The following is a 13,302-nucleotide window of genomic DNA, read 5'->3' as shown; positions in this document are numbered from 1 at the left end:
CAGTGATTTGAGGGTAAATTCACAGAACTGGGCTCACTCCACCATGTATTTTTCATTAATTCATTAGCAAGATGATCACTTTGCACTAGCACTTCCCTGTTTCAGACTACTATCTCAGAAGAGAGGTAACACTACCATCACCTTTTGCTTCATGGAATTATGGAAGTTACTACCTATGCTTTGTGATTTAGACAGATGAGGTCTAAGAGATGAAGAACTTAGTGTCCTCAGGTGCCTGTCAGCCTCTCCAGCAGGAGTCTGTTGCTTGCACTTTTCAGCAGATACAGATGTTCCCTCTCAACTCCCAAGCAGCCAGGTTAGTTCAAACCACTTGTCCAGCTACCATAGCTGACTTTGAACCTTCATCTTCTTCAGTATGTTTATGACATTCTTTATGCCAGATCTGTAACAGTGGCAATAGCACCTTTAAAGCACTGCAGCTATCTCCCAGTTAGCTCTGTGCACACTCTTGGATCTGACAGTCTGACTGTCACAGAAAAAAAAACATGAAAAACACATGAAAAACCACTTCAGAACAGCTTTTAGTTGATGCCCTATAAATCTGGTCTGGGACTACATAGCAAACAGTAGTAAGAAGCCATTGACCTCTCACCCATTTAAGGAACATTTAATCTTGTGCACTAAATGGGACTCAGCCGTACGGAAAAACAATTAATGTAGTCATGCAAGACAGGGAAGCTGGGTTCCCACTATGTCTTGAGGTTAACTGGCCTGTCAAATGGATTATCCTGTGCAGTGCATTCTGTCTCTGTTCCCACACTGCAGTAATTCCCAGCTTCCTTCCTATCTGCCTGCTATGCCTGATCCAGCTTCCTCGCCCTTCTCAGACCTTCCTCTGTAACACACCCAATTCACCGCTGTGCAGGCCCCTAGGTTGGCCTCCCACCACCGCTGACTGGCCCATCTAACCTGTAAGGCCGCAATTCAGGTAAATCCCAACAGTTTGGACTCATCCATCTCCTCACCTCTCACGTGCTGAACAAGTAAGACATGTTAGTTCAGAACATAGAATCATTGAATGGTCTGGGTTGGAAGAGACCCCAAGGATCACAGAGTTCCAACCCCCCTGCCACAGGCAGGGCCACCAACCTCCAGGCCTGGATCTACACAAGGTTGCCCAGGGCCCCATCCAACCAGGCCCTGAACACCACCAGGGACGGGGCATCCACCACCTCTCTGGGCAGCCTGTTCCAGCACCTCACCACTCTCTCTGTAAAAAAACTTCTCCCTAATATCAAATCTAAACCTTCCCTCCTTTAGCTTTAGTCCATTCCCCATTGTCTATCCTGTTAAGCATCCTTGAGATTTCTGTCCTTCTTCTACAGACAGCCAATGCCTACCACACTGGAGTGAGCAAGCCTGAGGGAAAGGGATGGAAATTGAAGAGAAAGATTGACTGACAGTCCATGCCATTCTGTTAGACTCATTTCCTCAAGACAGACTTGCAAACAGAAGTACGTGACTCTGGAACTAGAGGCTTAGCACCGGGGAGGGAGAAGCTAAGTTGCAACAGTAGACCCATTCAGACACTCTGATCTGAACGTTCCATCTCACCATGTTAAAACTAGTTTTATAGAATATTAAAATAACCCAACACTCACTTTATTAGCTGCCTACATCAAATCAAACCCACATAAAACAATAAAGAAAATAAAAACCTTCTTTTCTCTGCTTTCCCTGCTGGAGGCTCGTGCTTCAACAACACCGCTCACTTTTACTATGGGTCTTAAACCATTTGCTTTGGGAATGAACCGGAGCTTTGACACCACAGGAATATAATTTTTCTGACGGACAGCTTCGATCTCTTCTGAAGATAAAGCACGTAGATGTACTTTGGCAAAATGGTTTCTAAAACAAAAACACACACTTAGTGTAAGTGATAGCAAAGACAGTAAGTTAAAACATTTAATATCTTTACGATAATTGAAGCCAAGTATTTTACTAAGAAGAGAATTACAAATACTAATTTCTGTAGAAAGCGACCTGGAAATCTGAATTTCAGAACAATTTCACAGTATCTTAACGACAGTGTAATACAATAATAAGAGTGCACACATCTGCTTGATGCAAATTAAGGTAATAAAAAAGTCTTAATTAACACAAATGAAAATTCAAACACAGATCAGCCAACTATATTTCAACATTATGAAATACTTTTTACGCAAGACAAAAGGAATTTGGATATTTCTCATTGTTTCAAAAGCTTGAAGGGCATTAAAAAAGTTGAAAAGAACCTTTGGAAAACTATGTTAAGAAAGGGGGAAGGACTTCTGCACTGTAAAGGGCTGTCTACTCCCAACATTTAGGGGACCTACTACGTACAAAAGGCTGTGAACTGAGATACTAGGATGCATATAGCACAAAAGAGCATTTAGGTATCCAGTAACATGATTCCAAAGAACCTATCTGCTGAGCAGGCATCAGCTAAAGCAAACTGCAGAGAATAATGAAGAACGTAAGGGTCCTGAGTCACAGGTCCTGAGCTCTCTAAGTCCGTCTTACCGGGAAATGTGTTTTCCCCTCAGATACCCCCCTGTCAGGATTTACCACTTGGTGTAGCTTAGTCCAAATCCATACTTTCTCATGCAGGAAGGCTAGAAAAGGAGGCAGTGCTAAAAGCCCTTGCTTTTACTTAAGATTGTATTATTGAACTGGTCTACTTGCAATACAAAAGACCTGGATGACTCTTCTGCACTGCTTCAGAAGGACCAAATGTACCTTTCCAAAATGTCCTAGAGCCTAGTGGCTAGGATACTCCCCTGGGAAGTGAAGCAAGACGATATAAATCCCTTCAGAAGAGGGAGTGCAAGCCTAAATTTGCATGCACATTCTTCCCATCCCACACCAACCAACAGGCTGGTTTAGCAAAAGGAGGCTATACTGTCACGTGGTCTGTACCCTTGGGATTCCGCACAGGAAGACCTGCTCATACAGACAGCCCTTCAAGAGGGGATTTACTCCCTAATGACAACACAGTGCAAAGGCTAGCTCATGAGGGAAGTGCAGGTCCACTCTGTCTTGCCCATTTCATCCATCCTCTTCCTCCCAAAGGAGGATGTAAAAGAACTGGAAAGGCATCAGTGGCTACACTTGGCTGTGAAAGCCTTCTTGCGAGCCAGCTCTGAGTGGTTGCCATAAGCAGCTCCAGCTGAAGAGGAGGAAGAACCAGGACAGCCACAGAAAACCAATAGGACAACAACTGAAGCCACCAGATACTCTTCCTTCAGGGAAGATGGAAGGAACTCAACGGCCTCTGGTGCCAATTCACCAGCAGCAGCTGCAAACACTGCCTGGGTAAGAGGGAATGGTGCCTGGAGAGGCTTGAAATGGCCAAGGAAGCACAGGAAGTCCTAAACAGCTGCTTCACAATATCTCTAAATTCCAATTTCACTCCTCCCATGTGAAGCAGACAGCTTGCCACCTGTACAAATGCAGTAAACTGGATAAGCATGAGACCTCACATTGCACAGTACACTCGAAAAAGCAGAGTACTGAAAGCCCTAGGCTTGTGAGGGAAGCTGAAGTGCAGCTGCTGGGCTCGGACACGTAGCTACGTATCGCTCAGCCAAGAGCAAACAAGCTGTCCTCAGAGCACACCCTTGGCGAGCACGCAGCAGTGCTTCCTCAGGGTGCTTCCCAGCGTCCAGTAATCTGCAGTTCAGGGACTTCCTCAGGCAAATTGGGAGGGGGCTTCCTGCAGGGTGGGGAAATATGTGGCAAGGGAATCAGAAAGAAATGGGATCAGCCCAGACTAGGGTCTTTCAAGTTCAGAGCACCTTGTCCTTACACACTGGGATTTTCTGAGAAACTGGGAAAAGAGACAAAAGAGCTAAAACAAAACAAACAAAAGAATCATGTACCCCACTAAAACCACCAATGTATCCAATTTGTCAAAATTAGTACTTGATGATACTCTAAGCCAAAAAGTAGCCTTTGAAGTACATTAAAACTACATAAAACACCAACTGCAACCCAAAGGCTGTTAGTTTGAAGACAAGACAGAGTACTCAGGACTGAAAATGACATCCTTACACCACTATTTAAATTGCAGGTTCTGTGCTACAACTGCAGAGAAGATCAAGCCCCCATGAAGTGTGAAGAGATACACAGAAGAGTTGCACCTGAGACACCAATGCTGCAATCAGGGAGAGGTAGGGCAGGAGGGGAGAAAAAGCACATATGTAACATCTTAGACCAACAGACCACTATGAAAGCAAAAGGTTCACCATGAAAACACAAGACATCAAGAATGTTCATTTTACACAGTTACAGAAGTCTCTCAGACACAATTTATACTGAAAACCCAAAAGATGGCAACTGTGGAGATGTGCGCACAACACTGTTCATTAAAATTGCATTCAGATCTTTCCTGTTATCTCACTTAATTGCTTAAAAATTGATCTTAACAAAAATGCCATAACTTAAATACATGCATGCACTTTTTAAGACAAAAGCAGCATGGAATTCCACAGCCACACTGGAAAAGAAGCTGCAGCTCTTAAATCCCTCATCTTTAAAAAAAAACCAAAACCCAACCCATCCCACAGTGCTACTGTTTGAATTTATGAATGGAGTATTACAGCATTTTAGCAGAGGTCTGCTTTTTAAAATTAAAGCAGCTGAAGCAAACTGAGTATTTTTAAAATCCACTTTCCTGAGGTTACTTTGGGATTCTCTCACTATGCTTCATTGTTAAGAGGTGTAAAAAAATAGACTTATCAAAACAAATTCTTCTTCATAATGGGTTTTATTTGTGCAAAGGTTTCTCTTCTCCTAGCAAAGAATTCTAAACTTGAATCAGTTCTCTCACACAAAATATTTCTGAATTTACAAGCTGTGCATACTCCAATCACAGGCTGAATTTTCTTTTGGGAAATTAAGCAAACAAAAAGGAGGATAAACGGGCAATAAATGAAATCAGAATTACAACTTTCTACTAGAAAACATGAGATTTCCACATACCCCAATAATGTTTGATTAGTTTTCTAATGTTACCTAATTCCAATGTTCTGTAACTTGCCCCAGATAAACTTTCGGTAGTAGAAAAGCATGTTTTTCTGGAACATGGTCTCGGTGATATAGAAAAATGATCTGAGCAACTCCACAACATAGGTATCCATCAGCCAGTATAGGAATTTAGCCAAAAGCTCTTCACGGAAACAGTGTTCATAGGCAGGAACAAAGTGATCACCTTCAATAAACAATTCAGAGGTAGTTACAGTAAACATCAGCTATTTGCGTTAGTAAAGAAACAGACCATGCAAACGCAAACCCTCCCCCCCCCCCCCCCACACACACACATCAGGCTCTTTTCTTAGCTTGAGGATAATGGAAATGAGAAATTAAAACCAAAAGCAAATAGAAACAATTGCACAGATGCTGCTCCAAGTTGTCACTGGCATTACGTAAGCATGAAGTACAAAGACAGAAATCAATTTGCAGTGACAAACTGACTGACGTACAGGGTACAAATACATGTCATTAGTAGCTCAAAGACTTACTTACTTCTTCCAAAATTGGTTGGTAGTGCAAGATCTTCAATGCACAACGGCAATATTATTGTGAAGGGAAAGTTAAAATGGAAATAAGCTTACTATAATAAATATATATATATATATATATTTTAAAAAGGCAGCAAAAACCCAAAAATACTTTGTTGTACTGCAAAAGTAGCAGAACTAAACTGGGCTGACTTGGTGATGAGAATAATACATTTCCCAATTACATGAAAATTAATTTCAGGGTTAGACTTTGGTTCAGACAGTGAGAAGAGCATGAAGCCCTGTGCTCCAATACTGAATTTTCACCACCTTCCAATGACACGTTTTCCAATTAAATTTAAGTGTAGAATTTAGCAAAATGAAACAGGACAATTTAAAGAAATTATGCAGAAATATTAGTTTAGCTGCATGATTATGGCACAAGTATGTTAGCAACAGCTTAGTTTTGACACAGAGCTGAGGCTTATAAAGTAAAAATACATTTCCAGTTCTCTACCCCACTTGGTTTTTGAGCGCTTCAGGGCAGGGAGACTTTCAGGTATTTACAGCACCTAGGAAAAGACTATCATAAAGAAATAAACCAGTATGCACTTCAACAGAAGCCATCATAACATCAATGAAAAAAACCCCCAAGGATTGTCAGAAAATTCTCTGACTTGAAGAGTTGCAATATGCAGTTGTAAGACACAAATTAAAATTAGAATGTTATTAAACAGCTGTCCTGGAACTAGATAATTTGTTTTTTTAAGTTCCTGGCAGCAGCTGTATATGATGACTACAATACAGAAAACTGACACCAAACCATTACTACTGCTTTTAGGAAAAACAAACAAACAAACAAACAAAACATCTACAGTGGAGCAAAGCAATTAAATGTGTGTTTAAACTTCAAGCACAAGGGAGTAGTAGTTTCAGGAAATTTTAAATCAAGCCTATGTGTTGCTTTGCCTGGAATAAGGCCAGAGTATAAGAGGTTATTACTTTTTTTTTTTTAAGATAAGATGTTCCAAATGTCTATGAACCAAATGTGCATTTAACAATAAAAGCTTTTTAAAGTATGTAACTCCTCAGCATTTTGAAAAGTGTATGTTTGAGCCATAGTTTCTGAACAAAGGATCAATATACTTGCTAGAACTAACAGTTCCTTACAGAAGTCCAACCTCCCGTATTTTTGACATCAGACTTTATATTTTCCTCCCACATGACAAAGCGGCTCTCGGTGGTTTCAGAACCTTATCACACCTTTTAAAAACAAATACCATTTTCAGCTCACATTACTGTAGGCTCCAAGTACGTTACCAGGTACAAATAAATATTGCAACCACAGCAGGTAAGGAAGTGCAATCCACACTGTACAAATGGAAGCACAGGAAAATGACAATATGATCCTACAGCAATCAACCAGAGGACCACAGCATCAGCCTAGACTTAAGTCCCAGGAGAATGTCTAAAGAAAGACTTCTTCAAGAAAGCAAGGTTTACCCATTATAATCTGAAGAGAGGAGCAAACAGAAGGGATCTGAATGGAATTTGAAGCAGTCAGCTGATGTCTTCACAGAGCTTTCAGCCAGGGACCATTCTGTCTGGTGACCTCTGCACCACCAGCTACCCAGCCTGATGCCATGCTCAGTAAGGGTCTGCTGCTCCTAGAGAAGGGCTCTGGGAAGGCAGCAGATGGTGTGGGGGGTACCCTGTATTGCATGGGTCCCACATTCTTCCTCACAGGGCTGATGGGGCAGGGGGGGAGAACCCACACTGTGGGATGTAACTTCAGTGCCACAGCAGAGGAACACGTGCCCACTACAGCTGCCTTGATTTAATTCCCTGTGAAGGCTTACAGCAACCAAGAGGCAGGCTGCATTCGTTCCTTATATGCTTAGGTCATACTTCAATCGATTTGCAGAGCTGCTGCAATTTGGAGGGTAAGGGTAGAAGGGAAAGAGTTTTGTTGAAGAGACCAGGTTCTGAATCGACGTTTGTGAAAATGTCATCCCACAAAACACAAAAAGTGTGAATGCAAACAATGAAAACTTCAGTTCTGGAAGGAAGACCGGCTTAAGTATTCTTCCACCATCGATTACAAACATTGCCAGGCTTGCTCTCTCACCTATTATTGTTACCCATGAACCAAAATTCAATACCCTTCCCTTCCCACCTTAAAAATGAACACCAATCATCTGACATCCCCACCACTTCATAGAAAATACCTTTGACTAGACGAAGCCACATGCAGTCATTCACTCTCATCTTCCACATCAACTCCTGCAATGAAAACTTAGCAAACTTCCCCATGGAAATGAATGCTTTCACATTTTTTAGGAACCGGCACTTATTATGGTTTGAACCCCAAAGCTCAGCAGGGATGACCCGCTCCAGGCACTCCCTCACAAAGATGTACACCTGCCAGTGGCTGCTGTGTTGCTTGAGGAGCTCCCCAAGGGCCGAATCGCACACCTCTCCGGGGCTTTGCTCCTCACTCTGCGACTCCCCACTCACAGGGTTTGCAAGAGGAGTGCGGAAGATGGCTGGTACGTCAGTGTGACCAGATTCACATCTGCTGCTTGTCACACACTTAGCAGGCTCTTTCCTAAGCAATTCTGCTCGCTCATGAGCCTCTGCTTCCCCAGGCAAGGCTACCTGACAAGGCAGATCAGTTTTTCTCACACTGGCTTCAGATATCCAGACAGGGCAATTTTTTTTCAAGAGGACTAAGTAAGGGCACTTCCCGTGGTTCTTTACCAGTTTCTGAAAGGTGTGTCTCATTTGCCAGTAGCGTTTGGGCAACCTCTTCTTTCTCCAGTTGTGATGTGGCAGACTGTGGCTGTGCTTTTGCTCAAACAGGGTTTGGCTTAAGAATATGGTTTCTATAAGCCGTCTTCCACCTGCCTCACAGCCCTGCAAGCGATTCAGTATGAAGGACTTAGGAAAACATTCTTGGAAACTCCTGCGGGAATACAGAAGCAGCTTCCTGTTAACATACACCCCAGAACGCAAGAGTGTGTTTGGTATCTTCTTTGTCAAATGAGCTAGGGGACTTTCTCCTCTTCTGCATTTTGAAGAAACACCCTCCACGGGTTTGATCTGTACAGAATCCAACTGAGAGTGGTACATATGCATCTCCACTCTTTTCCTATGGGATTCTGCTTGCATTTCAATGCTGGACTTTAAGGGTTTACTACTCTGAACTCCTTGCACGAGAGAACTTTCACCTGCCACAAACTTCTTCCTGTTACCAGCTGTGTGAATTAAAGAAGGACGAGACATATCACTGTTGCTTCTTTGAGAAATGTGCTTTTTAATGAGACTTACAGAATGCGATGCTACATGCCCGGTGTCGTATCGCTTGGCACTACTTCGGTTTACATCAGGAGCGAGATTACAAGCCTTTTCCTCTCCCACCTTCTCCTCTGCTTTTGCTCTCTTAGCTGGAATCTCACATTGTTCCCTATCAAGTTTCCTTTTTAAAGCTGGTGCTGTAGCTGACAAACGCAAACCGGAGCTACTCCGTTTCTCCACATGTACTGCAACCATTCCGATCTGTTTGCTTGCTTTAGGCAGCGCTTTTGCAGAACAGCGGTAACTGGGCACTAAGCTTTGGATCTTGTTAACCTTATTTCCCATGCTGGAGTCATTAGCTTCAAGCCTTTGTCTGTATTTCCACCATTGTGACCTTGAAAGATACTGCCTATGAAGCACAGGCCTTTTTTGCATATAATCAAGCAAGCTACTACGTTTATGCTTTGCATACCTTTGTTTAACAAACACCGGAGAGGAGTCTACATGATATGAAGTAAGTTCATAAACTGGTTGTCCACAGACCTGGTAACAATTATTCGGGGGGACCAGCATAAAGACTGCACAGTGTTCCAATAAATACATCATCACATCATCCCCTATCCTGCTCAGCAGCATTTCCCAGAGGCCGCTGATGCGAATAGTTTCTGTTGCAGTGTTGGGCAGGTAGCTGTATATATTTGAAGATGGCATGATTTGGAAATCAGAACTCTTCTCATCCAGTAAGGAATACCCGTATGCAAGGACATTCTTCTTTCTTTTTTCACACAGTCTCTGAACCACTCTCGTGATGACTTCACTCTGACTAGATAACTGGAAAAAGAAAGAAGAAAATTAGCTTTTATCACCGACTCTACCATAAAACACAATATATGCTTCAAATAAACAGACATGCAACATACAGTCCCAGACATCAGCTTTTGATCAAATTTCTCTCAAGTTCTAATGATTCACAAGCGCCATACCCAAAAAGAAAGCTTTCTGAGTGTACCACAAGATGTTTACATACTGCAACAGGGGCCTATGACTTTAAGCATATTTTTTTAAAAGCCTGCACATTTCATCCCAATTTTCATGCCCAGGGAACACCCTACACTACTTCCCTTGGCTCCCTCAGGAACACAGAACCCAAGGCCCCCAGGTCGCTCTGCCCACAGGTACATGCTTGCACAGGCACTAACCTCCCAGGAAATAACACTGATTTTCTTGAGGCCTCCATTTCCTTTCACGTGAAGTTCCACTGAAAGCCAGCTCAGAGTTCAACAACCCACTCAAGGTGCCTGGAAACTCAAACTTTCCTACCGCAGCAGTTTTAGTCACACACGTGGCTTGACCAAAAGCAGCCTTTTCTCTCTCTCTCTCTCTCTTTTCTCTCCGAGAAAAAGTTTCTTCTGCTGGAACAACGACCCTGAAGCAGCTCCCCCCACCTCTTCTCTGTCCCCTTCAGAGAGGGGAAACCGGCGGTTTCCTTCCCAGTTGCTCTCCCGGCACATTGTGCTGGGCTCACTCCTGCCTCGCAGGGAGGCGAGCAGAGAGCCGGCCAGCCCCAGGCGCTCAGACCACTTGCGTTGCCCACCACCCACCCGCGGGCACCGAACCCCAGAGGAGGAAGGGGAGATGCTCTCTCCCCGCTGGCTACGGCCGATAGCCGAGCGAGGGGACGGGTGAGCCGCGGCGGGGAGGTCCGGCCCGCCTCAGCCATGAGGGGTGAAGGGCCGCCGACCACCCCCACCCCACGCGGAGGACAGGAAACGGCTGCCGGCCGCGGCGGGCGGCCGGCAACAACGCCGTCCCCGCAGCCCCCGCGGGCCGGCGGCGGCCGTTACCGCCCGCACTATCCGCCAGGGAAGCCCCACGCCGCCAGCTGCAGCCCCGGACGGCGGGGATGGGGGTGCGTGGAGGGGGCAGCTCGCTCGCCCGAGCGCCCGGCAGGGCTCGCCGTTCGGCGAGGGCTGCGCTGCCGGGGCCGCCCCGGGCCCGATGCAGGTGCGAGCGGGCTATCACTCGCTCCCTGCCTCCTACCTGCTGGAAGGAGACGGGTCGGGGGATGGCGCGGGCCCCGCGGGGGACGCACACTAGGCACTGCCCCACGAAGGTCCGGTAGCAGGGAGCGTCGTCGCCCCGCAGCACCTCAACCTCCCCGGCGCCGCTTTCCCGCAGCCCCCGGACGAAGGTTTCCAGCGAGGCGGCCTCAGCATAGCACCCGCGCAGCGTAGCCAGCACTGCCGCAAAGGGCTCCGCGCCCGCCATGTTTGCGGGCATGGAGCACGCCGGCACCTGGAGCCGCCCCGGGCTGCTCTCCCCTCCGTCCCACACCGCTAAGCTCCGCGCCACCGCCGAGCAACCGGCAGCTGGTGACCTTTGTATATATATATATATACTTTTTAAAAGTGCTATTTAAGAATATATATATATATTAAGAAAATGCCCTCAGAACATCGTCCCCTGGCTGCAGTACCTCTGCGCGGCCGCGACGGGAAGGTGAGCGAGGCGGGGCGGGGCGGGGCTGGAGGCCGCTGTCCAGCTCCAGCACTCCTACGGGCGCCCGTCGAGGCGGCCTGTGAGGAGGGGCGGTAGCGCTGGGCACAGCGTGTGTGTGGCAGGATTGATGATGCTCTGTATATTCAGGATACCCGGGGTGGCGGGAACCGCGGTCAAGAAAGGTGTTGAAGGACGTTTTGAAGGAAGTGTTTAAGTGAATCTTGCTAGGTTGTGTTGTTGGGTTTTTTTAAGGCAGATTTCCTCTGGAAGAAGCTGTGAAGATTCCTTTTCAAGGAACGCCTCTTAGGATCAGTGCTCCATAGAGGATCTGTCCGAAATAAGAGTAACCGTAGAAGAGGTTATGGTGGAGATGAACCCTTAAAATAACCAACTGACCTGTCCTGGGTTTCTCATGAAACTCATGAATGAAGAAACCAAATTGCATATCATAGAATCATAGAATCATCATAGAATCGTAGGGGTTGGAAGGGTCCAACCCCCCTGCCAAAGCATCTCTCTAGGACATATCACTCAGATAGGCGTCCAGACGGGTCTTGAATATCTCCAGAGAAGGAGACTCCACCACCTCCCTGGGCAGCCTGTGCCAGGGCTCTGTCACCTTCACTGGGAAAAAGTTTTTCCACATGTTGGTGCAGAACTTCCTGTGCTCCAGCTTGCAGCCATTGCCCCTTGTCCTGTCTCCACAGACCACTGAAAAGGGGCTGGCTGATTCCTCCTGCATGCCCTGCTTCAGATAATTATACACTTTAATTAGGTCCCCCCCTTAGTAGTGTATAACATCCTAGTCATTTTTTTTTCTTGGTATCTGACGTCTTCATGGAAGCAAACGTGATTCCAGGCTGTAAAAGGGATTTCGGTGTAATTCTGGGGTAATTCAGGTCTCTAAGCCTGATGATTATTTCAGGTAAAGTAGTAGAAATAGCAGAAGATGGGTTTAGTAGATCCCAGGAGAAATACGAGTTGCTTTTTCAACACTGTTCCCATAACAGGGAGTCCTGCCTTAGAAAACTCTTTGAGTTCTATGAAGGGTTGGGAAGACATGAAAGTTATGGTGATCTGGTTGATCTATTCTATTTGAATTGCCAAAAACCTTTGCAAGGAAATGTTTTCAATACAAATAAAACTATATTGGAAGGTGCTGGTACAGGTATATTATTTTTAAGCGATGGAGGTCGGGATAAATGGTCAGTTCTTTCAACTGAGGAAGATCCCCACCAGAGTCCCACATTAGTCTGCACTGTGTAACTTTCACAGATGAACCTGAAGCACTCTAAATAAGCATCAAGTGGCAAGACTTGCTGATGGGTTTAAATTACTTGAAGCAGCAAGGACACAGACTAGGAAATTGCAGAAGAACTTTAAAAGACTGAGTGAGCAACTACATGGCAGAGGAAATTTAATGCTGATAAATCAAGTATGGCACAGAGGTGAGATGCATTCCTAGCTTCATATATAAAATGTTGGGTTCTGAGCTATTAGTACCACTCAGGAGTGAGATCCTAAGTTTACACAAAACAAAGAGGCACTGTGCTCAGCAGCAATCACATATTAGGAACAATTGGGAAAGAATAAAAAGGACATCATTATGCCATTGCATGGTTTGCCTACACCTTTGAGAGCAGTTCTGGTCTCCTTATTTCAAAAAGGGTACACTGGAATTAGAAGAGATTCAGAGAGGGACGATCAGCTGTGTGGGACAGTCCTGTATGAGAACCCACATGGTAGGCTGGAGCTGGAGAAGGGATGACTGGGTGGAGAATGGGAAATGCAGCACTCCATGACACTCCATGTCCTGAAGCGGTTGGGTAGGTGCCCTGGGGCCTGGCATGGCCAGCTTACTCAAAACTTGCTGCAAAGGCATGGGTCCCCAAATTCCTCTCCAAACCTGACTCTTGCTCCAGCTGCTCTGTCATGCTGATCTCTCTCATGCAGCAGAAGACTCTGGGGCTCTTAATAGCAAAGTGTGTCTGTTTGTAAGGCTGCA

General features: G+C 45.4%; 1 protein-coding gene across 1 annotated transcript in view; it reads right to left on the bottom strand.

Moving 5' to 3' along the window:
* Window positions 1-11,066, bottom strand: part of TERT (telomerase reverse transcriptase) — a gene marked incomplete at both ends in the record, with an annotated part of 31,720 nt that extends 20,654 nt beyond the window's left edge. Inside the window, 4 exons of the mRNA XM_084279747.1 lie at window positions 1,680-1,869; window positions 5,017-5,212; window positions 7,730-9,629; window positions 10,839-11,066. Coding sequence (XP_084135873.1) covers window positions 1,680-1,869; window positions 5,017-5,212; window positions 7,730-9,629; window positions 10,839-11,066 — 2,514 coding nt within the window. The remainder of the gene's footprint in view (window positions 1-1,679; window positions 1,870-5,016; window positions 5,213-7,729; window positions 9,630-10,838) is intronic.
* Between the last annotated feature and the right edge of the window lie 2,236 nt (window positions 11,067-13,302).

This window comes from Gallinula chloropus (assembly GCF_964237585.1).
Source record: "Gallinula chloropus genome assembly, chromosome: 2".
Lineage (NCBI taxonomy): Eukaryota > Metazoa > Chordata > Aves > Gruiformes > Rallidae > Gallinula > Gallinula chloropus.
The sequence above is the reverse complement of the archived record's forward strand: the minus strand, read 5'-3'. Positions and strand labels throughout refer to the sequence as shown.